The sequence below is a fragment of the Chionomys nivalis genome, chromosome 7 (genome assembly GCF_950005125.1).
Source record: "Chionomys nivalis chromosome 7, mChiNiv1.1, whole genome shotgun sequence".
Taxonomy (NCBI): Eukaryota; Metazoa; Chordata; class Mammalia; order Rodentia; family Cricetidae; genus Chionomys; species Chionomys nivalis.
In genome coordinates, this window is record NC_080092.1 from 9,909,216 (window position 1) to 9,935,165 (window position 25,950).

Consider the following 25,950-nt stretch of genomic DNA (forward strand, 5'->3'; position numbering starts at 1 on the left):
GAAGAAGGAAGAAGGAAGAAGAGGAAGAAGAAGGAAGAAGGAAGGGAAGGAGGGGAAGAAGGGGAAGGAGGAGGAGGAGGAGGAGGAGGAGGAGGAGAGAAGAAGAAGAAGAAGAAGAAGAAGAAGAAGAAGAAGAAGAAGAAGAAGAAGAAGAAGAAGAAGAAGAAGAAGCAGCAGCAGCAGCAGCAGCAGCAGCAGCAGCAGCAGCAGCAGCAGCAGCAGCAGCAGCAGCTCAGAGCATGCAAAAGTCACTGGATTCCTTTACATCTCTAGATATCCCAGGGGCTGTTTATGTTTTTGTTCTCATATTCTTTTTAACCATTTTACTTTTTAAACAGACTATTGATGAAAGAGACAAACTTGTATGCTAATTTAATCATTTTTTCCTTAAAGGCTTTCCTCTTTTTCTTGCAAAATGCAGTTTTATTATCTACAGAAATGACAACTTTTCTTTCACATTTACTTTTGTTTCCTGCCTTATTTCATTAGCTAGAATTAACTTTGGAGCCTCTCCTGGAACTAGCTATTGTAGACCAGGCTGGCCTCGAACTCATAAAGATCCGCCTGCCTCTGCCTCCTGAGTGCTGGGATTAAAGGCGTGCGCCACCACTGCCCAGCTTTATTAGGTGATTTTATGAAACATTAAATACACTTAAAATGGTCAGCTTGTGTTTAAAATAACAGTGTAAATGACAGTCCCTACAACTAATCTGTAGTACTTCTGGGCAATTTGTTTCCAAAGAAAAACAGGCTGGGGTCAACCTAAGGTACCCACCCAGCTTCTCCATCCTACTGCCCCCAGAGCAATTTACAATCAAAGCCTCTACATGGGGGCCACTGCCTTAGGGCATGAACTCGACACCTTCCGAGCTAGCACTGACTGAAAAAAGTTAAGTCCAACCTAGAGTTAAGTTCACGGATTCCCAGCCGCCCGCTCTGAGAGTGAAACTCTCTTACTCAAAAGTCAGGCTTCAACCCCGTCTGCGGAAGTTAGGGGCAGCCGCCCTGCCCCTCGGCAGCTAACTGTTCCCAGTTCGCTGTCATCTGTCTTCCAGCTGTCACAACTTCTTGCAAAGTGTCACACTACTTACGAAGGCTAGCGCGGGAGGCTGGACCGGACCGCGGCACACACGGTTGTCCCCAGAGCCGACGCGGGCCGCAGACGTCCCCCCGTGGCGGTCCTCATGCCGGCCCGGGACCCCCGGGCTGCGGCGCGCTCAGCGGCCCGCTCCCGAGCGCTGCGTGCGGGCGCGCGGAGGGCCCGCGCCGCGGCCCATGGCCGGGTCCCCAGCCCGTGCGAAGGGAGTCTCTCTACAAACCGCCGCTTTCTCTCGCCAGCCGGAGGAGGAGTGAGGGGGGGAGCCGAGATATGCCAAGTCGACGTCCAAGAAAACAAGTCGGGCGACGCCGAGGACGTTTGGCGCGGACGGCGCTCCGGAAACCGACCGTCGATCGGGGCGCTCCTCGGCAGGCTGGAGCTCCCGCCCCGAGCGCGGGCTCGCGGGGAACCAGGGCCTCTCGGGATACCAGCTTGGACCGAGACGGGCTTCCAGGCCGCGCCGGGGTCAGTCAGGGCAGCACCCGAGCTCCAAGCCCCGTCCGCCCGGCACCTCAGGCTCAGGAACGGCCCGGGGCCCGCGCCCGACTAACGGCCGTAACGGAAGCGGCGAGAAAGACTTGAGATGAGTCCAGAGCCCCGGAAGCGAGGTGGGCAGCTCAGTCGGCTTCCTTTCGCGCTAGTCCGGCCGCGCAGCCTCCGCCGCCGCTGCTTTGGACCGTGGACGCTTCGTTGTCACGAGCCGGAGGGAGGAGGGGGCAGGAGCCCGGACTCTCCGGGCTTCGACGCGCTGAGAGCGCGGCGCTTAAGTCACGTGCCTCCGAGCCGCCCAATGAGCGCCAGCGGCGCGGTGACGTCAGCGCATCCGCTTGGCGGATGACAGCAGGCCCCCGTCACGTGGTCAGGCCCACTCCAATGGGCGGTGCCGCGGCGACCTGAAGTTCCCGGCTGCCCGTGCGGCGGCGGTGGTTGGGTGGTAAGATGGCGGCTGTGAGTCTGCGGCTCGGCGACTTGGTGTGGTGAGTCCCGGCTGCCAGGGCTGAAGGAAAGACGGCGCGAAGCTATTTTCCCTGGTTACAGGGTTGGCACCTGGCCCAGGAATTGCTTTATTATGCGCTCCTGGCAGCGGAGAGTGGGGAAGACGAGGTGCCGCCGTGCTGCAAACGACGCTTGGGCGGAAGGGGCTGTCCGGTCCCCGGGGGACCGAGGCCGAGGGTGGCAGCGGCGGTCCGGTCTCTCAACCCCGAGGCCATCCCAGGGGAGGGCTACGGCTCTGGAACCCGGACGCTGGCTGCCACTGCAGAGAGTTCGGTTGTCGCGCAGGTTCCCTAGTCCCGGGGTCTCTCCGGTGCTCCTCTCAAGACAGGAGAGGCTGCCTCGCGGGGGACAGAGCCATCCAAACCCGCGTTCCGATGGGACAGACATGGGCTGGAGGCTCGGTTCCAGGTGGCGAAATGCGACTGCCCGGCCGAGGGAAGGGGGGGGACTTCTCCTTTGCAAATAATGGCTTGGCGGTGACCAGTGCCTCTCGTTTTGTTCCTTGTGTCCCCGCGCAACAGCCAGAATCAAGACTGACCATTGTCTCCTTGGAGCTGCGTAGTTTCCCGACCTAGAGGAAGGTTTCCATGATCATTTGTCAAAGGCAGGCTGATCTTGTGGTGAATTAAACCAGACTTAGGGAAAGTCTCTTTAAGAAAGAACTGTTTCCAACCCTGTCACTGGGAGGGCCCAGACCAGTGACTCTTAATGGTTTTGTTATTCTTTATTCTTTCTCAGTGGAAAACTGCACGGACCGCAGGCACACGCACACACAGTTCTGTATTCATGTGTGAGGGTCCTGAGCCCAGCTGGGCAAGGCCCTTTAAGGACTCCAGTTTGCCTGCTTTTGTTCTGGCCCTTGAAAGTGCCAGCCTAGAGTTACAAGAGCATAAATTGCGTGTTGAGTGGGCTGAAGGAGCTGGACTGGCTTTTCCAGGGCAAGTTCTGACTCTGTATTATTTTCTCTAGGGGGAAACTGGGCCGGTATCCTCCCTGGCCGGGAAAGGTGAGTGTGTTGCTACTATTAAAAGAAGCCCTCTGAAGTTAAGGGTGTGGGAGAAATCTGAGTTTCTTCAGTCTCTAACACAGGCTTCAAATGGGCTCATTCAGATAACACTTGGTATTTCACCTCTAGTTATCAGTCGGTTTGAAAGGTATGTCATAAACCAGAGTGTTTTATGTAGTTATCATGTCTGTATTCAGTCAGAGATGGGTGTGAAATTCGTTGTTGTTTTTTTATCTTGGAAATCAGTTGTAATCAGAATGTAGCATTATGTTTAAATCTAAGAAGAAACAGATTCTGCAGGAAGAGGAAAGTCTAAATGTAGGTTAGTGAAAAGCCAAAGTATTTTTGTCCCAACTAAGTTTAAATCTTCTTTCCCTGCTACCATATGTGCTGCTCCAGTGCATATCTGCAGAAGCTGACATTCCAGATTTTTCGAGAGGTGCTCCATCATAGCTTTCCAAATGTTCTGAGTTTTCAGTCTTGCCAGGAATCCAGGAAATGTCTGTAGACTCTTTCCAATATGGTGTTTCCTGTGCCACAGTAGGTCCTTTATTTTCACCATTTCCTGTCTTAACTCTTCTTGCACCAAAAGTATTTTGAAGAATGTTTTCTGTTTCTTCATTGATCGCATATTACCTGGGGGTAGAGGTGATATTGCTGTTAGTTTTAACTGTTTATATACCAGGAGCCATTGCATAAAAACTATGTACTAAACAGTACACTATGTGTTAGCCATGGGGACTCTTTGGGGACATTTGCACATTTCTTCATATCACCATAGAAGACTGCCAGATACAGGACAAATAAAAGCCTTGGTTTCTTTTGGAACATAGTTCTTTTTAAAAATCTTTGTGGTTTTTTGTTTTATTTTGTTTTTCAGATCACTTTTCTAGTAGACTGCTGGGTTCTCATACCTTTTTTCCCTTTTATCCTTCAGATTGTTAATCCACCCAAGGACTTGAAGAAACCACGTGGAAAGAAATGCTTCTTTGTGAAGTTTTTTGGAACAGAAGATCAGTGAGTAGTATGCCCTGAGAGTTCATGGTGCCTTTGGGTGTTCCCCCGAGTCTGACCTGCTTTGGGAATATTCTAAGGCTCCTTAGTTCAGGCTTACTACAGTGTGTGAAAAAATGGTACCTCTTTCTGAATGCATGCCCAGATAATGAGTGGTATTCTTTCTTATTTGGCAAAAAAATTGTTCTGGGGCCAATAGTAATGTCCCTCAGGTAAGAACCAGAGTTCATAACTTTCTACATATTATAGACATATTAAAGTAGTTTCTTATATCTTCGCTTAATCACCAGTTCCTATTTGCTTCTCTCATCAATTTTTTAAAAATTTTGTTGCCTTGTGGATGGAGCCTGGAGCTTTGTCCATGCTAGACAAGCCATTGACCACTGAACTACATGCCCAGCTGATTTTCTGTAGTCTGGTCTGTTTTTGAGTACACTGGAAGCTAAGATGTTATTTGATAAAAGTACTTATTTAATCCTGTTCTCATTGTTAAGACAAAGTAACTTACTATGTGCTGAACTGAAAGAATCTAAAACCATTACTTTGAGGGTCTTTGACATTACATCAGTTTAAGAAATGACACAGAGGAAAGAATGTGTATTAACTTGAATTTGCAGTGATTTGTTTAACTTTCTCTTCAGTACAAGAGAATTTCCTGATTCTGGCTAGGTAACCTGATTTCTTTAAGCAGTTGTTTTTCTTTATTTATAATTGTTAAAAGAAAAATGTTATTTTAAGTTTAAAAAATGTGATTTTTCTGCTAAATCTGATACTGATGGCCAAAATATTAATTCCGTAAAAGCAACATATAATGCTGTATATGAAAGTTTCTTATAGATTGCTTCACACATTCAGGAGTTTGTGTCAGAGTGCTCTACCAGGTTTCAGTTTACATAGTATGTTGACTTTCACAATACAGATATACCCTGCCCCCTATTTTTTTCATAAGCCAACTTACCAGCTTTGTGGTAGCAGTGTTTCAAGGAAGGTTACTCTGAGTTCTAAGAGTGAGCCTGTGGAAGAGGGAATGTTCTTCAGTGCCTTGAATTTAGACTGAACTATAGCTCAGTAGTAACGCACTTGCCTATCATGTGCAAAACCTTGGGTTCAATCTCCATCACCACCACTACCTCATCTGCCTCAGGAAGGAAGGAAAGTGTTATTGCCATAGACTACTTAAAGAAGATTATCCTGATAGAAAAACAGGTATTGGTGATGTTGCATATGAGTCTACATTCAGTAGTGCTAGACACTGAAGGAATTCCTAGGATGGTGAATGTTTAGTCCTCACCTTTTGAGAGCTTGGTAAGAGAAGGAGATTTAGTAGTTGAGCTGGGATAGTGTGCAGAGTAACCAAAGTAACTAAAAACTGTGATGGAAGAGGGCGAGGTCAGTTGGGAACAGCAAGGTCTAGGAAAGATGATGGGTAACAAGATGGGAATCCAGTTGGAAAGCACGAATAGAGTTTGGATAATCAGGAATGAAAATGGCAATGTGGATCCTATTGAACTATGGGAACGACGAGGCTTCTTGCCTGACATAACTGGTGCTGGGGAATCACAGGCAATGTTATTAGCCACACTTTAAGATGACTAGATGAAAAATTAGGCATGTCTGAAAGAAATATGGGAACTCATTCAGATTATTTGAGGTCTGAAAGCCATTATTTGGTAAATTTTTCTAAAGCTAAAATCCTAGAAGGTTTCTCTATCTACACAAGATACTAGAACTAAGTAAGACACAGGAAATTGGAATTGCATGAACTTGAGTAGTCAGTGATAAGGGCACATGTTGAGTGCATACATAATAACCCAGTGCCGGTAGTGATAATGTAATTTCTAAACAATAAGCTCTCTCGAGTAGGTACGTAACAATTGGATACAAGGCAACAAGTAACTATAAATGACTTTAAGCCTCTTAGTTTCTTTGATGGATTTCCACGTTAAAATATTTTTTTAGAAGGGCTCAGGGTGAACCTAGTAGTGTGTTTAACATTCATGAGGCTCTGGGTTTAATGTCCTAAAAGATGAAACCCAGTGTAGGACTCAAGTACTTGATTATTTGTTTTGTGGACACTGAACAAGTGAAATGGGTTTGCAGCACTCTTGTTAATGGAGCCCAACCCATGCTGTTATATTCCTGAAAAACATAGGATTCAGTCAGATGTACTTGGTTTCAAAATTGACACATGAATTAGTTAAGGACAGCCTCCTCAGTGCTCAGTGTTAAGGCTGGTTTATTAGGTCAGTGTATTATCTCTGGAGTGAGAGCTCCAGATTATTTGGTAGCAGCAGAGTACTTGAAAAAATAAGTTGGAATGTGTTGTCTGCCTAACGTGTATCAGATAACTGGTTCTACCTGCTCTCTGATCTAAGCAAACTATTTCACCTTTCTGAGCCATCATCCTCATATGGAATGCTTTGTGAGGAAAAGCAGCATCACTTCTAACATGAAACAATACATTTTTGCACCTTAGCACTGTGGCTCTCCAGAAAACCTATGTGCAGTTTAGTTGTTTCCCAGAAGACCAGATAGAGCTAGTCAAGATCCAGAGAAGGGAAGTGTCAGACAGGAGAGTAGTGCTCTTTACTATGGGAAAGCAAATCCTGGGGGAAAAAAAAAAAAAAACATGGTCAGGAGTTAGGAACTAGCTAGTGGCCTTCAAGAGTTCTGCAAGGGACACCTCAAATAGAATGCATGATTGTTCAGGAACAGCACAATGATCCCTAGTTCGTGAAGTAGTCACTTTGAAGGTATTATAGACAAATGATAACTGAATATTTTAGAGATAAAAACAAGTTTCTAAAGGGCAAATATGTCTGTGACTATGGTGGAAGCTTTAAGACTGACATTAGGGTTGAGGGTAAGTGTGACCCTGGCTCATCCTATTTTGAAGACTTCATCGGTGACTGAACCCTGGCCCAGTGAATGGAGCCCAACCCATGCTGTTATATTCCTGAAAAACATAGGATTCAGTCAGATGTACTTGGTTTCAAAATTGACACATGAATTAGTGGAAAATGCATGTAATTAACTTTTATTTTAGCAAGGACCTTTATTGCAGAATTGAGTAAAATTATTAATGTCTTAATGATGGTCCTGGAAAGATGGCTCAGCAGTTAAGAGTATTTACTGCTTGCTTTTGCGGAGGACTGGATTTGGTTCCCAGCACCCACACCAGGTGTCTCTGACTTCCAAGGACACTAATATTCACATAGTACACGTTAACTTTCATGGCACACACACATGCACATAAATAAAAAGCAAAAATTTTCAGTGTGTGTGTATATATAAAATTTATGATCCTAAAGTTTTAGACATCTGGCTTTTCCTTTCCTTTCTTACCAAAACATCTAACAAATTACATTCTTTTCTTAGGAAAAGAAGGCCCAACCTACCTCATCAGGCCTCTCTGTTGAGGACAGGACTTAATGAGATAGAGTCAGCTCTCCAAGATGCACCTTTTCCCTTTTACTTTAAAATAAATGAGGGAAAAATAACTTCAGCATAGCTCTATTAACTATACCATATAACCACAGTTAAATATCAAGAATCAGTGTATGAGAATCTACCTTGGACAAGTCTGTTCTTGGTTATGGCTCATCAAAGAAGAGATGAGGCTCTCAGAGTTTAAAATTTTGACCTGACATTAGAAAGGTGGTTCCATGATTTAGAGCACTTAACTGCTCTCCTGGAAGACCCTAGTTGGTTCCCTGCACCCATAGTACCTAATTCATAATTACCTATAACTCTAGTTCCAAAGGATCTGGCACCTTATGCTTTTCAGTGGTACCTGCACACATATGACATGCATGCACATGTGCATATGCACACACTTGTGCATACAAATACAAATAAATAAAAATAAATCTTTAAAAAAATTTTTTTTGATCAAGGCTTGGAGAGATGACTCAGTGGTTATGAGCACTGGCTGCTCTTCCAGAGGACCTGGGTTCAGTTTCCAGCACCCACATGACAGCTCACACCTCACTGTAACTCTAGTTCCTGGGCTTCTGACACCCTCACACAGACGTACATGCAGGCAAAACACCATTGAACGTAAAAAATAAAAAGAAATTACGTATTTAATCAGTGTATGTATTTTGATTAGTGCAAGCTGGCAAAGATGCAGATAAAGGTACTTGACTGCCAGTCCACATAATCTGAGCTCAGTCCTCAGAACCTTCTTGTAGAAGGAAAGAACTGACTCTCTGAAGTTGTTCTCTAACCTCTGTACATCGTGGTCTAGTACATACCCACATACACACTCACACTATTGAAATTTTTGGTTTGCTCTCTAGCTGGAGATAGTGAAATGAGAAAGTGTTCATTTAGTTTGCAGGTACTCAGAGCCACCAGTTCATGAATACTACTGCAGGTAATGAAGTGATAGCTCAGTGGTTAATAGCAATGTCTTCTCTTCCAGAGGACCAAGATTCAATTCCTAGAACCCACATGGGGCTCACAACAGTGTATAACTCCAGTTCCATATGATCCCATGCCCTCTTCTGGTCTCCATGAGCACTAGGCACGCACATGGTGCAGACATACATACATGTAAAACACAGATACACAGCAAATTAAAATAAATAATGATGATAAATCAAGGAAAGGCCCTAAGGAATTTCCTTCTTTAAGAGAATACTATAGGCCAACTGGGCAGCTTGTGACTAGAGACCTCAGTTTCCATGGCAATCTTTATGGCCAGTTCTCCTTCTGCTTTCAGGAAGTAGATAGGGATGGTGTTCTTACTCTTCTCGTATGAGGACCAGGGATTGCAAATTTAAATGGTAAGATGTCCAGAATCCCAGGCTCAGGAGCTTTTTAAATCAAGCCACATCAAAGGTGAGCCAGGCCTCATTGATAATAAGGTGTAAAGAACTAAATGGTTGTTGATGAAGAACATACTGGGTGGAAATGTGTGAGCATACCTTTTTCTTTTCACCTGCCATTGAGCTATGCACTTTCTATCTGATACCATTCATAGTTGGAGAGTGGAGCTGAGTGAGTAGTGAGGTCCAGTGTTCAACCTGTCCCGTGCCAGGGCTGCGTGGAGCTGTCCTGAACAGAATGGACTAGATTCTTCTCCCCAGTAACAGGAACAGTCCAAACAGTGACTCCCACCATGACTGATGACAGTGTCATGAGTGAACAGGTGTCATGTAGTAGAATTATAGAAACAGGCCCATAGAGGAGTGGTGACTATTGCTTAATGGAGGCAGCACAAGTAGAAAGGCACTTGAGGACGTTACCAGCGTCCTTGTTAGTTTCTGTTGCTGTGATTAAACACCACAACCAAAAACTATTTGAAGGGAAGGATTCTTTCAATATTATGCCTCCGGGTCACAGTCCTTGAGGGAAGTCAGGCAGGAACCATAGAAGAATGTTGCTTACTGACTTATTCAGCCAGTTATCATATACAGTCCAAGACCAACTTCCTAGTTGTGACACTGCCCACAGGGGCTGGGACCTCCTGTCAACCATCAAGATATTTCCCCATGAACTACAGTCCAATCTGATCTGAGTTCTCCCTCACTTAAGGCTCCCTCTTCTCAGGAGAAGGACCTGATCCATGCTTGGTTGTGTCAAGTTGACAATAAAAACTAAGTACATCAAGTTCTAGAAACAAAGTTTTCTAAATTCATCTTAATTACAAGTCTTGGTGTTTTCTTTTGTTGGTGGTGGCAGTGATGGTGATACTTTGTTTTGTTGTTCTTGTTGTGGTTTTGAAGTCCTGATCCTCTTTCCTCCACTTCCAAAGTGCTAGAATCACAGGAGTGCACAGCCATGCTTGACTTTGTTGGTGTCTCTAAGGTAAACTTTGCTTGAAGTGAACTCAGACATTTCTATATTGCCTTTGTTTGCCTATGTGTGTGTTTGTTTCCTGGTGCCTTCATTTCTAACTAGCTTAAAATTGGAGATGACACATGTCAACTTCGGCCTCTAAGGACTACTCACACATCCAGATAGAGAAGGAGACCGACCTGATGTGGGCTTTCTGCTCCTGTGTCTTTTTATATGTTGTCCCCATCCACTCCTGTTTTTATGTGCCTCCATTTCAAAGCTCCAGCCCAGATTCTTGTAAGGTTCTCGTATCTGAGCAGTGACTAAGACACATGTGAGGTTGTCATATGGTTTTTCACTTAAGGAGAAAGCAGCTCCAAAGTGTGGGCATTTTTATTTAAGTGGAATTATCTTGAGAATAACTTAGTGGCAGGTCTGTCTTGAAGAGTTTGTAGAAAGTATGACAAGACACCAAGGAACATGCTGTCAGCCATGTCAGATGAATTCAAAGCAGCAGCCAGGTTGAGTTTCCCACTACAGCAGGCCTCTAAGCCAGGAGTCTATGGTAGAACCTACTGAGAGGCTGGAATGATCTACATAAAGGTCTTTAATTGAAATTTGGATTCTTGATAATGTTAATGGTTTTTAAAATGAATCTGAAAATAATGAAATGATTCCATTGTTGTTGGTTTTTTTTCCTTCAGCCATTCAGGTAGACTAGTTTCTCTTTCCCCCCCCACCCCTTTGGTTGTTTGTTTGGTTGGTTGGTTGGTTAGGGGTTTTTTTGTTGTTGTTACTTGGATTTTTTTCCTTTTATGGTTTTCTAGAACAAAGTTTCTTATGGAACTCACTCTGTAGACCAGGCTGTCCTCAAACTCAGAGAGCTGCCTGTCTCTGCCTCCCAAGTGCACCACCACATCCCAAGGGACTAGTTTATTTTTTGTTGTTTTTGTAGGTTTTAGTTTTTGTTGCTTTTGGTTTGGTTTTGTTTTTGAGCCAGGTCAGCCCTGGCTGCCCTGGACATCACAAGAGAACTGCCTGCAACCAACTCAAGTGCTGGGAGTAACATACTCAGCTCAGGTTGACTAGTTTTTTTGGATTGTACCATCCCAGAGATACAGAATCAAGATTTGTTTATTCTTCTTATGTAGCTAGTAGCATATTACAATACAGATAGTGCTCTTTTTTTTGGTTTTTCAAGACAGGGTTTCTCTGTGGCTTTGGAGCCTGTCCTGGAACTAACACTGTAGACCAGGCTGGTCTTGAACTCACAGAGATCCGCCTGTCTCTGCCTCCCAAGTGCTGGGATTAAAGGCATGCGCCACCATCTCCCGGCGCTCTTTCTTCTTTTTACATTTAAGAAATACCTGATTGGGTAACCTCATAGGTTTCCAGTTCTTATTTTCCAGCATTTACTACCAGAAACAATGTATAATTAACTCCCTTGTATATCAAAGTAAGACTTCATACTTTAGGCACAAACTGGATGAGTTTTGTTATTTTTTTAACTTCCTGATATATGGCAAAGTGGTCTCAATAGGTACAACTTCTTCTAAGTCCTAGGAAAAGGTTGTGAGACAAATCACAAGTAAAGAAACAAAACAGCTGTGTAAGGCTGAGTGTCTAGCTTATTGGTAGACCACATGACTAGCATGTGTAAGCCCTAGCTTCATATTAGCACCACCACCCCTATCATCCACCCTCAACAAAGAGAACAGTCTTTATTTAAAATGCCATCACAAGAGCTAGGACTGGAACTCAGTAGTGTGTCTGCTTAACATGAATAATGCTCTGGATTTGATCCTGATCACTCATTAATCAGACATGGTGATACACCCCTATAATCATAACTCTAGCACCTGAGAAGTCAAAATAAAAGGATCAAAGATTTAAGGATAAATTCATCCTTAGTTACATATGGAGTTTGAGGCCAACCTGGGCTACCTGAGAACCTTTCCTCCAAAAATTAAAGTTAGTGTGGTGATGAACGCCTTTAGTCCCAGCACTTGGGATACAGAGGCAGGCGGATCTTTGAGTTTCAGAAAAGCCAGGGCTACATACAGACATGGTCTCAAAAAAAAAAAAAAAAAATCAATAAATTGCCGGGCAGTGGTGGCACATACCTTTAATCCCAGCACTCGGGAGGTAGAAGTGGGCGGATCTCTGTGAGTTTGAGATCAGTCTGGTCTACAAGAGCTAGTTCCAGGACAGGCTCCAAAGCTACAGAGAGACCCTGTCTCGAAAAACCAAAAAAGAAAAAAAGATCAATAAATGGGTAAATTTAAATTAATTTGAGGCTGGGCTGGTGATGTACACACCTTTAATTGAAGCATTTGAGAAGCTAAGACAGGCAGATCTCTATGAATTTAAAGCTAGCCTAGACAACAGTGAAAACCAATGGTCTAGTGAATACCAAGCTAGACCCTGCCCTCCCACTTATTTATGTATTTTATTTATTGCAAATTTTTATTTTTTAATGCTGAAGAGTTACCCAGCCAAGGGACTGGAGAGATGGTTCAGTGGTCGAGTGTGCTGGCTGCTCTTCCAGAGGACCTGGTTTGATTCCCAGCATTCACACACCAGCTCACAAACTTCTATAACTCCAGTTCTAGGGACACCACCTTCTGGCCTCCATGAGTAGCACTAGGCACACGGTATGTCAACATACATGTGGGCAAAACATCCATACACATGAACTAAAACAAGGTAAAATAGTTATCCAGCTGAGCATTTTATTTAGCACCTTCCTACCCACTTGGCAGGCAGTTTTTCTAACCCCTAAAAATGACTGAAAGATGCTATCATGGAGCTATCATTTACTGGCACCAGTTTCATGCCAGCCTAGGCTGCTTTGCTGTTTCTCCAGGATTAGAAGTCTTACTGAGATTCCAGCTAAAAGGCACCATAACCAGTATAAAACACATTTTGTTTGGATGGCTGAAGTGATTTGAGTGTGGTTTGCTTTCTAGAGGTGATTCTTCTAGACTCTGGTGAGCTGGCATGTTATTGACTGTACTTTGATGGGGCAGGATACCTCTCTGTCACTTGATCAATTTCCTGAATAGATTAACATTGTCCCTTTTCTCCTCTCAAAGTCATATTTGTATTGTAACATCAAAATACATTTGAATATTTCAAAGATCATTGTATTGGGGATATTTTCTTTTTTCTTTCTTTCTTTCTTTCTTTTTTTTTTTTTGTTTTTTTTTTTTTGTTTGTTTTTTCAAGACAGGGTTTCTCTGGAGCCTGTCCTGGAACTAGCTCTTGTAGACCAGGCTGGTCTCGAACTCACAGAAATTCACCTGCCTATGCCTCCCAAGTGCTGGGATTAAAGGCGTGCGTCACCACAGTTTCTCAAAGTCCTGTCAGGAAGGTGAGTGGGATTTTGTATGTATTCTTTTTTCTTACAGAAATCAGAAATCTGTCTAAAACATTTTGACTCAAAAAACTAGGGGCTAATTTATTGGCATTTCTTCCAGAGAAATCTTCACCTGTGCTGTTTTTCTCTGAATCAGGTTGGTAGGAGGAACAGGCATGGCAGTGACAAAAAGGAGTGAATGGGGTTATTGCTTGTGGCGCATCTAACCTAGTTTTACAGCTCTGGGAAGGATGGACAGTGTGGGTCTTGAGAACCTTGACTCTTTAGGCTTTATCCCTGATACTGGTGTAGTCTCAGAACTGAGCCACCAGTTAGTACTACGGCTTTACCTCTGTCCTTAGAATTCTATAAATACAGTGAGAGGTCGGGTTTGGGAACCCTAGGGACATACTAGCCAGCATTAAGAGGTTCGTACCTTAATCCATGTTTCCTCCCTGTGGATTGGATTCATGCCTCTCTTGTAAGGTTCCAAACTGTAGCTGAACTAACCACTAAAAAATATCTCACTCCACTGCTGTTGTTGACCCTGTGTGCCAGAGACCAGTATCTGTCCCTTTGTGGGTTTTGCCTTAGCCATAGATACCATGCCTGCCCTAGTGTGCTGTCTAAAACTTGTGGGCCAAGGTCTAAGGACTACCATGTTTGTTCTTGACCCATCCTCACAACTGCTCACACAACACCCAGTGCAGGAAGATGGAGGTGGATAAAAAACACTTGGGCCATAATGGGTTAATATTCTCTGGCTTTCTCTAAAGAATGAAACTTCAGCTATTGTTGTAACCCAGTTTCTGTATTCTTAGCCTGGCCCACTTTTTCTGAAGGTTATTCTGTGAGATCCTATGAGTATTACAGGGGGAAACATGTAAATTAACTGATAACTTGTCAGGTACAACTGATACCTGTAATGTGTTCTCATTTGTGCTTAGAATCAGAACAGCATTTGGAGGAGCCGCAGAAAGCCTACTGCAGAAGACTTGTTTATGTTCCGTGACAGGCCAGATACTCCAGAACTAACAGCTGTTTTTGTTTTTGATTTTTACTTTAATGTTTTTTACATGATGACAGTTGAAATTAACAATTATAGGAGTTCATTTTGCCTTTCAAGAAGAATGTCATTTAAAGCTTCCATTTGTGGCTGCTCCCCTCATCCCAGACCATATGTGTGTGTGGTTTAGTAGCAATGGATACCATCATTAAGGAATAAATTTAGGCCCACTGGCTACAAATATCTGAAGAACAGGAAACTTTATATGTTGCATTTGGGGTAGAGTTCTCAGTTGATAAGTAGTTCAATTCCCAGCATTTGGAAGGTAGAGGCAAAAGAATCAAAGTTCATGCATTCTTGTCTTTTTTTTTTTCTTAAAGTAGGTGGGTGTTTTACCTGCTTATATGTCTGTGCAGCATGTATATGTATGTGTAGTGCCTATAGAGTCCAGATCCCCTGGTTGCTGGGAATTGAATCAGGGTCCTCTAGAAGAACATCCAGTGCTCTTAACCACTGAGCCATCTCTCCAAACTGAGTCCTTGCTTGTAGTATGGAGGGGCAGTGGGCTGTGTCCTGCTGCCCGGCTAGCTTAACCCCCAAAATAACCACACAGAAATTGTATTAATTAGATTACAGCCTGGCCCGTTATATCTAGCCTCTTCTTGGCTAATTCTTACATCTTGATTCAACCCATTTCTAATAATCTGTGTAGAACCACGAGGCCATGGCTTACCGGGAAAGATTCGGCATGTTTGACCTGGCAGCTTCATGGCGGGTGGCTCTCCCTGCCTTCTTCCTCCCAGAATTCTGTTCTGTCTACTCCACCCACCTAAAGGCTGCCCTATCAAAAGACCAAGGCAACTTCTTTATTCAACCAATGAAAGTAACACACAAACAGAAGAACCTCCTACACACTTGCTTTTTATATGGATGGATGGATGGATGGATGGATGGATGGATGGATGGATGGATGGATGGATGGAGATATGTAGATATATAATCCTGGTTAAATTTCCTGATTCTAGGCTCTAGGTTGATGGACAGATTTTGTAAATCTGGTTCAAATAGTTGACTAAGTCACATGTGGTGGTTCATACCTGGAATTTTAGCATTCAAGAGGCAGAGGTAGAAGGAGTGCCAGGTCTACATGGTAAGTTCCAGAACAGAGAGCTATGTATTGAGAGCATGTCTCAAAAAAAGAGCAAACAAAAATAGTTGATCAGCAGCAGTTGTTTCTTTGTGTGAAAGTGTTGCCATGGTTTATAATGCTTGCAAGTATCCATAGCCGTCATGCTGCGCACTGTAAACAGCAGACTATCTACAGGCTTCTCCTGCAGTTGCAGGTGTGTGTGGTTGGGTATGGAAGGCTAGCAAATGAGAGTGAAAATAAAATGTATGACCATGATTTCACTTAAGGAAAGTTCTGACCTATTGTGTTTCTGTTTGTTTGAAGGAAATGTGCTTTAGGCTTAAGAGTTTGAGATGAATGGTGGTGAGGTTTATTCTTTTCCAATTTCCAACCAACACAAATGGATGTTCAAATCTTACCCTGGTGAGATCTCAGGACTGTGTTGGCATATGCAGTATGGATAAAACTCTTTCTGTGTTTATTTTCTACTAGTGCCTGGATCAAAGTAGAACAGCTAAAGCCTTATCATGCTCATAAAGAGGAAATGATAAAGATCAACAAGGGTAAACGGTTCCAGCAAGCTGTGGATGCTGTTGAAGAGTTCCTCAGGAGAGCCAAGGGGAAAGACCAGGTGAGAGAGACTTTAGCAATTCCCCGCAACAGCAGCCCGTGGTTCAGCGTGTTTACCAGCAGATGAAATGTGTCACAGACGCTCTCCATTCCCATGAGATGCCCAGCAAGGGAACAGCTGTGGTCCCAGAACTCTATGCCCATGGCTCACTTTTCTTAGGCTCACTTTTTTCTGAAGCATGTTGCTTTTAGAAGGAGTAGCTCAACTCTGGAGTACCTTAGAGAGCTTAGGAACATAACCACCTGCTAGTGTTAGGGCTGTACAAGTGACGTGATTTTCTTTTTTTTAAACTGTTTTTCCAGTCAAATGGGTGAGCAAGAATCCTGTTTGTCAGGGTGGCTATGAGGACAATTCACAGAAGTACCTGGAGCACTACATAGCCAGTGTTGGTAGTGACTGTTGTAGTGGTCATCATTATTGTTGTTGAACTTTCAGACATCATCCCACCCTTCTGCTGATGACAAGAATCGGCGTAATTCCAGTGAAGAGAGAAGTAGGCCAAACTCAGGTGATGAGAAACGCAAGCTTAGCCTGTCTGAAGGGAAGGTGAAGAAGAACTTGGGAGAAGGAAAGAAGAGGGTGACTTCAGGTTCTTCAGAGAGAGGCTCCAAATGCCTTAAAAGAGCCCAAGAGCAAAGTCCCCGGAAGCGGGGTCGGCCCCCAAAGGATGAGAAGGTTTGTCTTATCACTGTAGCTTCCCAAACTAGTGCTTTTTTGTGTGTGTGTAAAGTAGAGCCATGCTCATCTAGTGGGTGTGGAGTTCCTGCCATGTTTTATAAATGATGTGAAAACAAAGTGCACAGACATAGAAGGAGCAGGAGGTGGAGGAAGGAGAGCAGTCTCTTGAGTTGCTTAGGTACACTGGCCTGGCCAGGGGTAAGGCTAGCAAGAAGGGAGGGAAAGCTCTGTAGAGGTGAGCATGTATCCCATGTGAGGCATGAATCTGGCATGAGTGTCCTGGCAGGTAGAGGGACAGATAAGTTGACACTGGATCACAGAGGACCATACAGTAAATTCATGATAATGGAAGCGTCCAGAAAGCTATTTAACCTAGTTGTTTGGGTGGCATTGTGTGCCAAACTGGGCCTTGTTAACTGTGAGGACAGAAAAGACAGCTTGAAGCCAAATAAAAAGCCATAATCACCCATGAGAAGGGATAGCATTTCCTGAAAGGAATGGGGCAGAGGCATGTCAGAGGAAGCCTTTCTGTGATTTGGCAGCTGGTTATGTGGAGGGGTGTAGATGAAAAGGAAAAAGAAGGTAGCGCCAAACTTCACCCCTAGAAGATAGTGCCCTTGCTTTCTTACATAATCAGGAGTCAAGAAATAGAGCTGGCTGGGCGGTGGTGGCGCACACCTTTAATCCCAGCACTTGGGAGGCAGAGGCAGGCAGATCTCTGTGAGTTCGAGACCAGCCTGGTCTACAAGAGCTAGTTCCAGGACAGGCTCCAAAGCTACAGAGAAACCCTGTCTCGAAAAACCAAAAAAAAAAAAAAAAGAAAGAAATAGAGCTGAAGAAGAGAGAGCTGGTTCTTTTTTGCTTTTGGAGGGATTTGGGGTTTGCTGTTGTCATTGTTTATGAAACTAAAGGTAGAACCTGGAGCTTCACGCATGGCCAGCAAACACTCCACCACTAAGCTACATGCTAGCCTTTGGTTCTTTCTTTTAGTGTGATGCATTTGAAGCATGACCCAAACAGTATTAGAGCTGTAGACTTGGGAAGCCATCTTGGATGAAGAATAGCCTTATCCATGAGACTAGATGAGCTTGTCTTAGGAATATGAAGAGGGGTGCTCAAGAAGACAGACTGTACTGCAGGGCTAGTAAAGTTGGACGTGTGGCCAGATGAAACCAGGAAGAAACGGCGCATCTCTCACCTGTGTCTAACAAGTCTTGAATTTCAGGAAGTGAGTGACCTGTGAATTGTGAGGTGAACACTGATAATGCAGCCAGGATAAAAGGAGCAGAAGCCAGATGGCTGGCGAGTACTGGGTTATAAAACCTTGATGAAACACTACACACCAGAGCAAGACTGGCAGGTTCAATCAGACACCAGTGAAACCACACAGAGCAACTAAAGCTGCCTTGAGTTTGCAAAAAGAACAGGAGAGCTCTTTTGGAGCTGGCCCAGTTATACCCATTCACAGGGTGCCTGGCCAACTGCTGCCAGGTTGTCTGATCTTCATGAGAGGGGCCAGAAATGCAGAATCGTATACAAAACACCCTAAATTTAAATGTTTGAATCTGATTCACATTTTAAAAACACCCAGCCTGGTCTGCCTCTCTGGGCCACTGATTGGAGAAGGTCCTTCACACTGTCCTGAGGCTAAGAGAGCAAGAGTTCCCCTATGACCATGATCAGGAGGTAGGGAGCTTCAGAGAACTGTAAGCCTCAGTGAATAGGGGACTTTGCAAGGAATGTGACCTGATAGGAGCTCCCAAAAGACATAATGTAGTTTTCAGTCAAGAAGAAATTGGAGTTGTCACATTTTATACTGTCTTCCAAATTACACTGTCTTCAGGCAAGCTCCTCATAGATTCCTGAATTACCCTGGACAGAAACAGCTTCCTACTAGATAAAGGGAAGTACAATGGAGAGGTTAGAACATGGGCCCTGGGTTTGGATTATATATAACCTGTGGCTTCCTGAAACTGATTGACTGTGGCCAAGTTCCTTTCCTTCAGTTTCCTAGTCTGATGGAGCCTCATAGGTTTGTGAGAATTGAGTGAGTTCATGGGTGATTCTGAAGACGGTACCTGAAGAGTGATGGGTATAAGATCCAAATCCTGAGTGAGCTATTTCCAGGTAGGAGCCAGGTGTGCAGAGAACTGAGGTGGAAAGTTACTTCAGTCTAGCCCTCCCAGGATCCTATGCAAGCTTTCTTCTATCTCAAGGCTTTCTTCAAGCTGATAATGAGAAGCAGTTCACCCTTACAACCGAGTAACTCATTTGGGTGGTAGTAACTTTTTTTTTTTTTTTTTTGGTTTTTCGAGACAGGGTTTCTCTGTGGTTTTGGAGCCTGTCCTGGAACTAGCTCTTGTAGACCAGGCTGGTCTCGAACTCACAGAGATCCACCTGCCTCTGCCTCCCAAGTGCTGGGATTAAAGGCGTGCGCCACCACCGCCCGGCTTGGGTGGTAGTAACTTTTAACCAGGTTTCAGTCTAGGAAAGCAACCTGCTCTTGCCCCCTAGCTGGGTCCTTTCTGGGTGTTTTAGGGTTGGGCCTATGCTCAGTGCTTCAGAGAGTGTGCCCTGGTACTGGAGTGACAGTACATCTGACCTCATCTGTCCTGTAGCTTAGAGTGCAAGTGTGTTAGCATAGCAGTTGTCATTTGGCTGGCAGTAAGCAGTAAAGCACAGGCTCCTAGCTGCAGAGGCCCAGGTGAGTGCCATTCTGTTGTGGTACAATCTTCTGTCCCCTAAGGATAACTGAAAAGGCCAACCTTGATCTCAGAGGTGTAAAATGCTTACCTTCAGACAAGACTGAATTTATGTCTAGACATCTGTTTCAGATCTTGCCCGGAGGTTTGCTCCCATGTCTTGACTGGACTTTCCTGCTTCTAAGCTAAGAACTAGAGCTTCAGCCCAAGTTCAGTCAGTCCCGTGGTAGTCCTGAAATTTCACACTAACACCAAGAAGAGTGAATCAGGGATAGTGGTCTTTACTTTATGTTTGAACCAAGAGCTGTAAACTCCTTGTTCTCATTCTGGTGTCCCTGGAGCTCCACTGTCCCAACTTCATTGAATACAATCTTTTTTTAAAAGACTTATTTAGAGGGCACCATATCTCATTACAGATGGTTGTGAGCCACTATGTGGTTGCTGGGAATTGAACTCAGGACCTATGGAAGAGTAGCCAGTGCTCTTAACCTCTGAGCCATCTCACTAGCCCCTTGTTAAATACAATTTAAAAATTCATCAACCTTGTGTCAGGTGCCACGTAGTAACGTGATTGGAGGCTTCCATGTTAGCTCAAAAAGATTGTATCTGCCACTGCAGAACTATTTTGGGGCAGTGCTACAACATCCTATTACACAGATGTTTATTGGGCAACTTCATCGCAGACCACATGTCTAGGGAAAAACCTGAGAACTGTACAGACACGTCCCCTCTCAGGAAGAGATCCCCACCCCCACTTCTCTAAGGCATATTTAGGTTCATCTACATGCCAGCTTGATTCCCAATGTGGAGTGGAAGGAGAACACACTTGTAATAGCACCAACCCTAGGTCCAAATTACTGGAATTTGGATTGTTTTGTATGGGTTTTTGTTTGTTCATTTGGTTAGTTAGTTGATTTTTTTTTCTGGTTGTTTGTTTGTTTTGGGTTTGTGTGTATATTTTTAGATAGTTCTCACTATGTAGCTTTGGCTGGCCTGGACCTATGCAAACTGAGGGGGCTGGAATGAAAGATGTGTGCCACCATTCCCATGAGTTTGAATTTTTAATCTGTCTCACAGTTAACCAAGTTGATCTCCTTGCTTTGCTTTTCTGTAAAAGGAAGGCAGTATTAGTTCTCCATTGTGAGTAATGGGGTTACATAAGACCATATATGTAAATTAGTACTAAGATGATTTCTGAAACTTTTGCTGTCATTGTAATCAACATCACCTTCAAATGGGAGAAGGTACTGAGAGGTCAAATAAAGCTACTTTCATGAAGGAACCTTTCCACGGTGTCCTAAAGTGAGCCTGTGACTCAGTAGACATGATGGAAGACCATCCCCAGTAATACAGAAGTTCTGAGATAGGTTTGAGTTAGGGGTATTTGGGATGGGGGAATGGAGTGCTGCTAAACTAGAGAATGGCAAGGGAAGAGAAAAAATTAGTGGTGGTACACACCTTAAGTCCCAGCATTCGAAAGGCAGAGGCAGGTGTTATCTCTGTGAGTTTGAGGCCAACTGGTCTACAGAACAAGTTCCAGGACAGCCAGAGCTATTAAGCAAAGAAACTCTGTCTCAGGAGGGTAGGGGAGGAAGGGAAGAAGAGTGTGGAGTAAGGTAACTGACTATCGAGCCCTTCCAGAAGGCTGCTATAGCAAACTTTAGCTTCCTTGTGAGACATGGGAAACTGGCTTCAGGCAAATAGGGGGTCTGCCATGAGCTGGTGTGTGAAATCTAGTCTGCATGGAACCATAGAGGGAGCAAGAGATACATTGTTCAGCTGCCTGCTTACAGGGATGGTACCATGTTGGCCAGTTTGGTGTGAGTGACAGGGAGAAGGGTGGCTTTATAGTGACAAAGCAGTGATCACTGCCCTTTGAGTCAAGGGAAACTCAAATTAGTAGAGGAGGAGACCTGGCACCAGGAAGGTGGAATGTTTGTGGGCACGTGGGCATTCACCCTGGTATCCCACCAAGGTGGGTAAGGTATGATTTATTATCACAGGGATAGGAGGGGCCAGACCAGCTTAGTCCAAGGGAGTGGGGCCCAGGCCATGCAGATGAAGAGCTACTCATTTGAAACCGTGCCAAAATGTATTCTGGCATTCATCATCACTTTCAGATCTGGGCAGGTCTCCTCAGCAGTACCATAGAGTTGTTCTTGTTTAAGACAAGGTAGATTCTCTCTGAAGCTACTGTTTTTTTAGTGATTATTACTTGCCATAAAGAATTTCCCGGGGCTAAAGAGATGGCTCAGTGGTTAAGAGCACTGTCTGTTCTTCCAGAGGTCCTGAGTTCAATTCCCAGCAACCACATGGTGGCTCCAAACCATCTATAAGGAGATCTGGCGCCCTCCTCTGGTGTGTGGGTATAAATGGAGGCAGAAAGTTGTATACATAATAAGTAAATCTTTAAAAAAAAAAAAAAAAAGAATTTCCCTGTGACCTGTTGGCAGCTTCCTAATTAACCTTCCTTCTTGTGACATAAGTGCGTTGTGTGGTTTTCGTTACTACAGGACTGGAGAAGAAGGCTCACTTTGTGTTGGCAGGAAGCAGTTGCCCTTCTCCCACTTAGAACCTTGCCCCGGGGATTGGCTTGAACTTACACTTAGACCATGGCACTTGCCAGGAGCTTAGTTTAGGGCTGAGTGTGGCCAAAAGGGAAGCGAAATATCCTGATGGTTTCTCTGCTTTTCTCCTCTAGGACCTCACCATCCCTGAGTCAAGCACTGTGAAAGGGATGATGGCGGGACCAATGGCCGCATTTAAATGGCAGCCAACTGCGAGCGAGGTAAAGAATTTTCCTTCTGTTAGCACTGGGCCACAATGTCAGAACAAGCACACAGCAGATTTTCTGGCTTTGCTATGTCATCCTCTTTCCATTTCCACCCTTTCTGTTGTTTGGTTTTGTTTTATTGAATAGCAATACAGAGGTCTGGGAGGAAAAAATTGCTCGGTGTTTTTGGTTTAATGTTCTAGGCAGTTTACCTATTTAACATCATATATAGGATTATAGACCCATTATCATTCTTACTGTTTGGAGTAGAATTGTTTTTGTATTTATTGTAAATATCCTCTCTTCCATTAATATTCTTTTTTTTTTTTCTCTGTTTTGTTGTACATGTGCCCCACACACACACACCACCTTAGAGGAAGTATGAGGAAGTAGTTTTTGGGGGGGAGGGTTAGGGGAGAGGTTATTTTTTCTTATGACAGGGTCTCCCTAGGTAGTCCCTGCCTACGTCAAACTAGATATCCTTCCACCTCAGATACCGATGTTAGATACTAGGATTATAGAAATGTAGCTACTAAGCCCAATTAATGCAGTTCTTGATGTTTTGTAGTGTGGGGTCATACTGTCTTCCCTGTGCCTGCATAGTTGTGAACAGTTGTGGAGCTCTATGGTCTTGGCCACTGTAATCAGAATTGATTCCAGGAAGCCAAGCCCTCCCTACAAGGGTCTGGCCTCAGACCCAAGGAGACCAGAGTTCTGAAACGAAGAGAGTCATGGAACTGTTGTGGCTTATGAGCCAGACCAGCTGCATGCCTGGTGAATATTCAGTACTAAAATGCAGGAGGGCTTTATAGTATTTTCCACAGAGTTACTAGAGTGATTGGTCTTAAACTGCAGAAGCATCTCTCTTTTTTGTACTCGAATCCATTTTTCCTTAACTAGAATGGCAGTTATGCTAACTCTGGCTTATGAAAGGCCAGAATTAGGCCTGATGGCACAGGCTTGCAATCCTAGCAGAGGCTGAAGCAAGACGATCACAGGGTCATGGCCTGCCTGAGAAACCAAGTGAGCTGAAGGCCCAGCCTGAGTAACATGAATCCATTTTAGCTTAAAATAAAAATGAAAAGAAACCAGGTGGTAGTAGCACCCACCTTAAATCCTAGGACTCAGGAGGCAGAGGTACGTAGATCTCTGTGAATCTGAACTCAGCCTGGTCTACAAAACAATTTCCAGGACAGCCAGAGCTATAACACAGAGAAACCCTGTCTCAGAGAAAAAAAATGAAAGAGACAAAGAATCAAAGACAGGTGAATCTATGTGTTTGAGGCCAGAGCAATAAAGTGAGTGTCTTAACAAAAAAAAAAAAAAAAAATGTGGAAAGAGGGCTTAGAGGTAGAGCACCTGCCTAGCTTTGGCAAGGTCCTCTAGATTCAATCCCTAGTACAGAAAATAAAAAAATACTGCCAGGGTTGGGGATGGCACATGCCTTTAATCCAAATAAAGAGGCAGAAGCAGGTAATATCCCTGTATGTTTGAGGCCAGTGTAGTCTACAGAGCAAGTTCCAGGACAGCCAGGGCTACTCAGAGAAACCCTTTCTCAAAAAATAGAAGTTTCCCAACAGCTTTGAAAGAAATTTTGTTGAAGAAACCTTGCAGCAGGAGGATGTCCCTCATCTTAGCAAGAGGAAGTGACTTTGGTAGAGGGCAGCTCATCTGATTTCCCTGTTTTCTGATTTCAGCCAGTCAAAGATGCCGATCCTCATTTCCATCATTTCCTGCTGAGCCAAACAGAGAAGGTGAGTGCTCACTTGGGGCGAACCTGTTTATGAGTGCTGTAGCAACAAGCTACATGAGGGAAGCACATGCCAGTGAAATTAAAACTGAGAACAGTTTTTAGAACTCAGCCACTTGTACTGCTGAGATATCAGCTGTTACCTTCAGAGTCTAAGGCGGAAGGAGCTAGACATGAAGGCTGTCTCCATGAGGTTCCCCATGCTTCCTGGGTCCACATCCTGTGGTTCTGTGGTCAGGATAGCTTCCCAGCCCTGTGGCCATCGCAGGAAGCTTTACTAAAGTTTGTGAGACGGGGTTGGGCCAAACTTTGCAGGGATCCTATAGCAATGAGTGACTTTGGAGGTGGGCAGATTTGATTTCCAGCCCAGCTTTTACTGACCAGCTCCATAAGAAGATACATAAGTTGACACCTAATACCCAGAGTCAGACAAAGACCTGCAAAGAGCTATGTGGAGTGTTGAAAGGTAATAAATGTTTCCCTCTGGATTTCTTAAAATTATACAACAAAGAAATATCCTGTGTTATTGTCTCACTTTAGGTATAACCATTTAGGGGAATTACCATGTAGACCTGTTGCACTGCACTTAATAAGCTGGCTTTTTCCTTCCTCTTTATTAGCCAGCTGTCTGTTACCAGGCAATCACAAAGAAGTTGAAAATATGTGAAGAGGTATGTAAGCTCCCTGCCTTTCAATTTTTACCTCACCTGTAGTCTCGCTGTGGTCAGTCTGCTAGATGATCATTTGTACTTCCTATCCCTAGGAAACTGGTTCCACCTCCATCCAGGCAGCAGACAGCACAGCGGTGAATGGCAGCATCACACCCACAGACAAAAAGTAAGACCTTGGATGATGAGGCCTCCTGGAGACTCCGGATTCTGTTCAGCTGGGGAAGCGGCACCAAGGGAACCCTGAAGGGCATGTCCAAGCCTGATAATAATTTAACAACAGTTTTATTTATCAGAGGAAGTTGTCATTCCTACCCCCACCTCCCATGGGGTCCTTCATTGAGACTAGACTCAGGTCTTGGCTCCCTAATTGTCATTGAGTCTGAACAACTACTTTAGAAGATCTCTGAGCCTCTCAAAAGATGGCTTGTAAAGCACTGCCTCAGGCCCCCATCCTGGATAGGGCTTCTCAGCTGATAGAGTCTGTCTAGGGTGCAGCCCAAGAATTTACTTCTTTGCAAGTAGCAGGACTAACTGCTCTTGCTGCTGCTGCTAGTCTGGAGCCACTCTTGGAAATTTGGCTCAGTATATACATTTACCTTGCATGATGGGAGCTCTAAGATTAGCCCTGCGAGAGGCAAGCAGGTTTTTGAAATAAAGCCCTTTGTATTAACTTACCCATTTCTCCCTCTGTCACCTCCCTGTCCTTCCCATGCACCCTTAGCTGCTTTCCACCTTGCCTACATGATGGGCCCCAAATCTTCCTGAGACTTGTATTTGTAGCTTCACTGCTACTTCAGCTGAGTCAGTTGAGCCTGCAGTCATTTGATGGAAAGGGTTTCATTACTAAGGAAGTGTGTTTTGAGCAATATAACAAGTATGAATTCTCATTTGTACTTTCCACAGAGTTCTCTCACAGAGTAAACTCAGTATAACTTTTAACAGTTCAAACTCTTGAAACCCCAGGTTATATAGATTCTTCTTGAACTCCCTCTCTGCAGTGTGCAGAAGATAGGAGCTTGTTGGAAACTGATCAAAGGTTGGGGGAGATAGAGCCCAGAGGTGGTGGTGCACACCTGCGATCCCAGCACTTGGGAGGCTGGGACAGAAAAGGATCAGGAGTTCTAGGCCAACGTGGACTGCTTAGCACAACCATGTCTCAAAACAGAAAGGTGAGGGCCAGGATAGAAGGTAGGTATCCTTTAGTAAGGATTGTATTGGTTTTAAAAACAAGACCAGCACAGGACTAATGACTTGAATCATATTCTCACCCAAGACCTTGACTCCCTCTCAAGACAACTCTTTTGTTTTGTTTTTCAGTTTTTCAAGACAGGATTTCTCTGTGGCCCTAGCTGT

General features: G+C 44.2%; 2 protein-coding genes across 4 annotated transcripts in view; one reads left to right on the forward strand and one right to left on the reverse strand.

Moving 5' to 3' along the window:
- Ubn1 (ubinuclein 1) overlaps positions 1 to 1,839 on the reverse strand; it is a 32,673-nt gene extending 30,834 nt beyond the window's left edge. For both annotated transcript variants that reach the window (XM_057774950.1, XM_057774949.1), the window contains exon 1: positions 1,092 to 1,839. The gene's annotated coding sequence lies outside the window, so the exon portion shown is untranslated. The remainder of the gene's footprint in view (positions 1 to 1,091) is intronic.
- A 128-nt stretch (positions 1,840 to 1,967) lies between these two features.
- Positions 1,968 to 25,950, forward strand: part of Glyr1 (glyoxylate reductase 1 homolog) — a 40,471-nt gene continuing 16,488 nt past the window's right edge. For both annotated transcript variants that reach the window (XM_057774539.1, XM_057774538.1), the window contains exons 1-9: positions 1,968 to 2,076; positions 3,065 to 3,101; positions 4,039 to 4,118; positions 15,885 to 16,023; positions 16,459 to 16,698; positions 22,105 to 22,191; positions 23,874 to 23,930; positions 24,547 to 24,597; positions 24,690 to 24,763. In XM_057774539.1, coding sequence (XP_057630522.1) covers positions 2,039 to 2,076; positions 3,065 to 3,101; positions 4,039 to 4,118; positions 15,885 to 16,023; positions 16,459 to 16,698; positions 22,105 to 22,191; positions 23,874 to 23,930; positions 24,547 to 24,597; positions 24,690 to 24,763 — 803 coding nt within the window. In that variant the 5' untranslated portion in view covers positions 1,968 to 2,038. The remainder of the gene's footprint in view (positions 2,077 to 3,064; positions 3,102 to 4,038; positions 4,119 to 15,884; positions 16,024 to 16,458; positions 16,699 to 22,104; positions 22,192 to 23,873; positions 23,931 to 24,546; positions 24,598 to 24,689; positions 24,764 to 25,950) is intronic.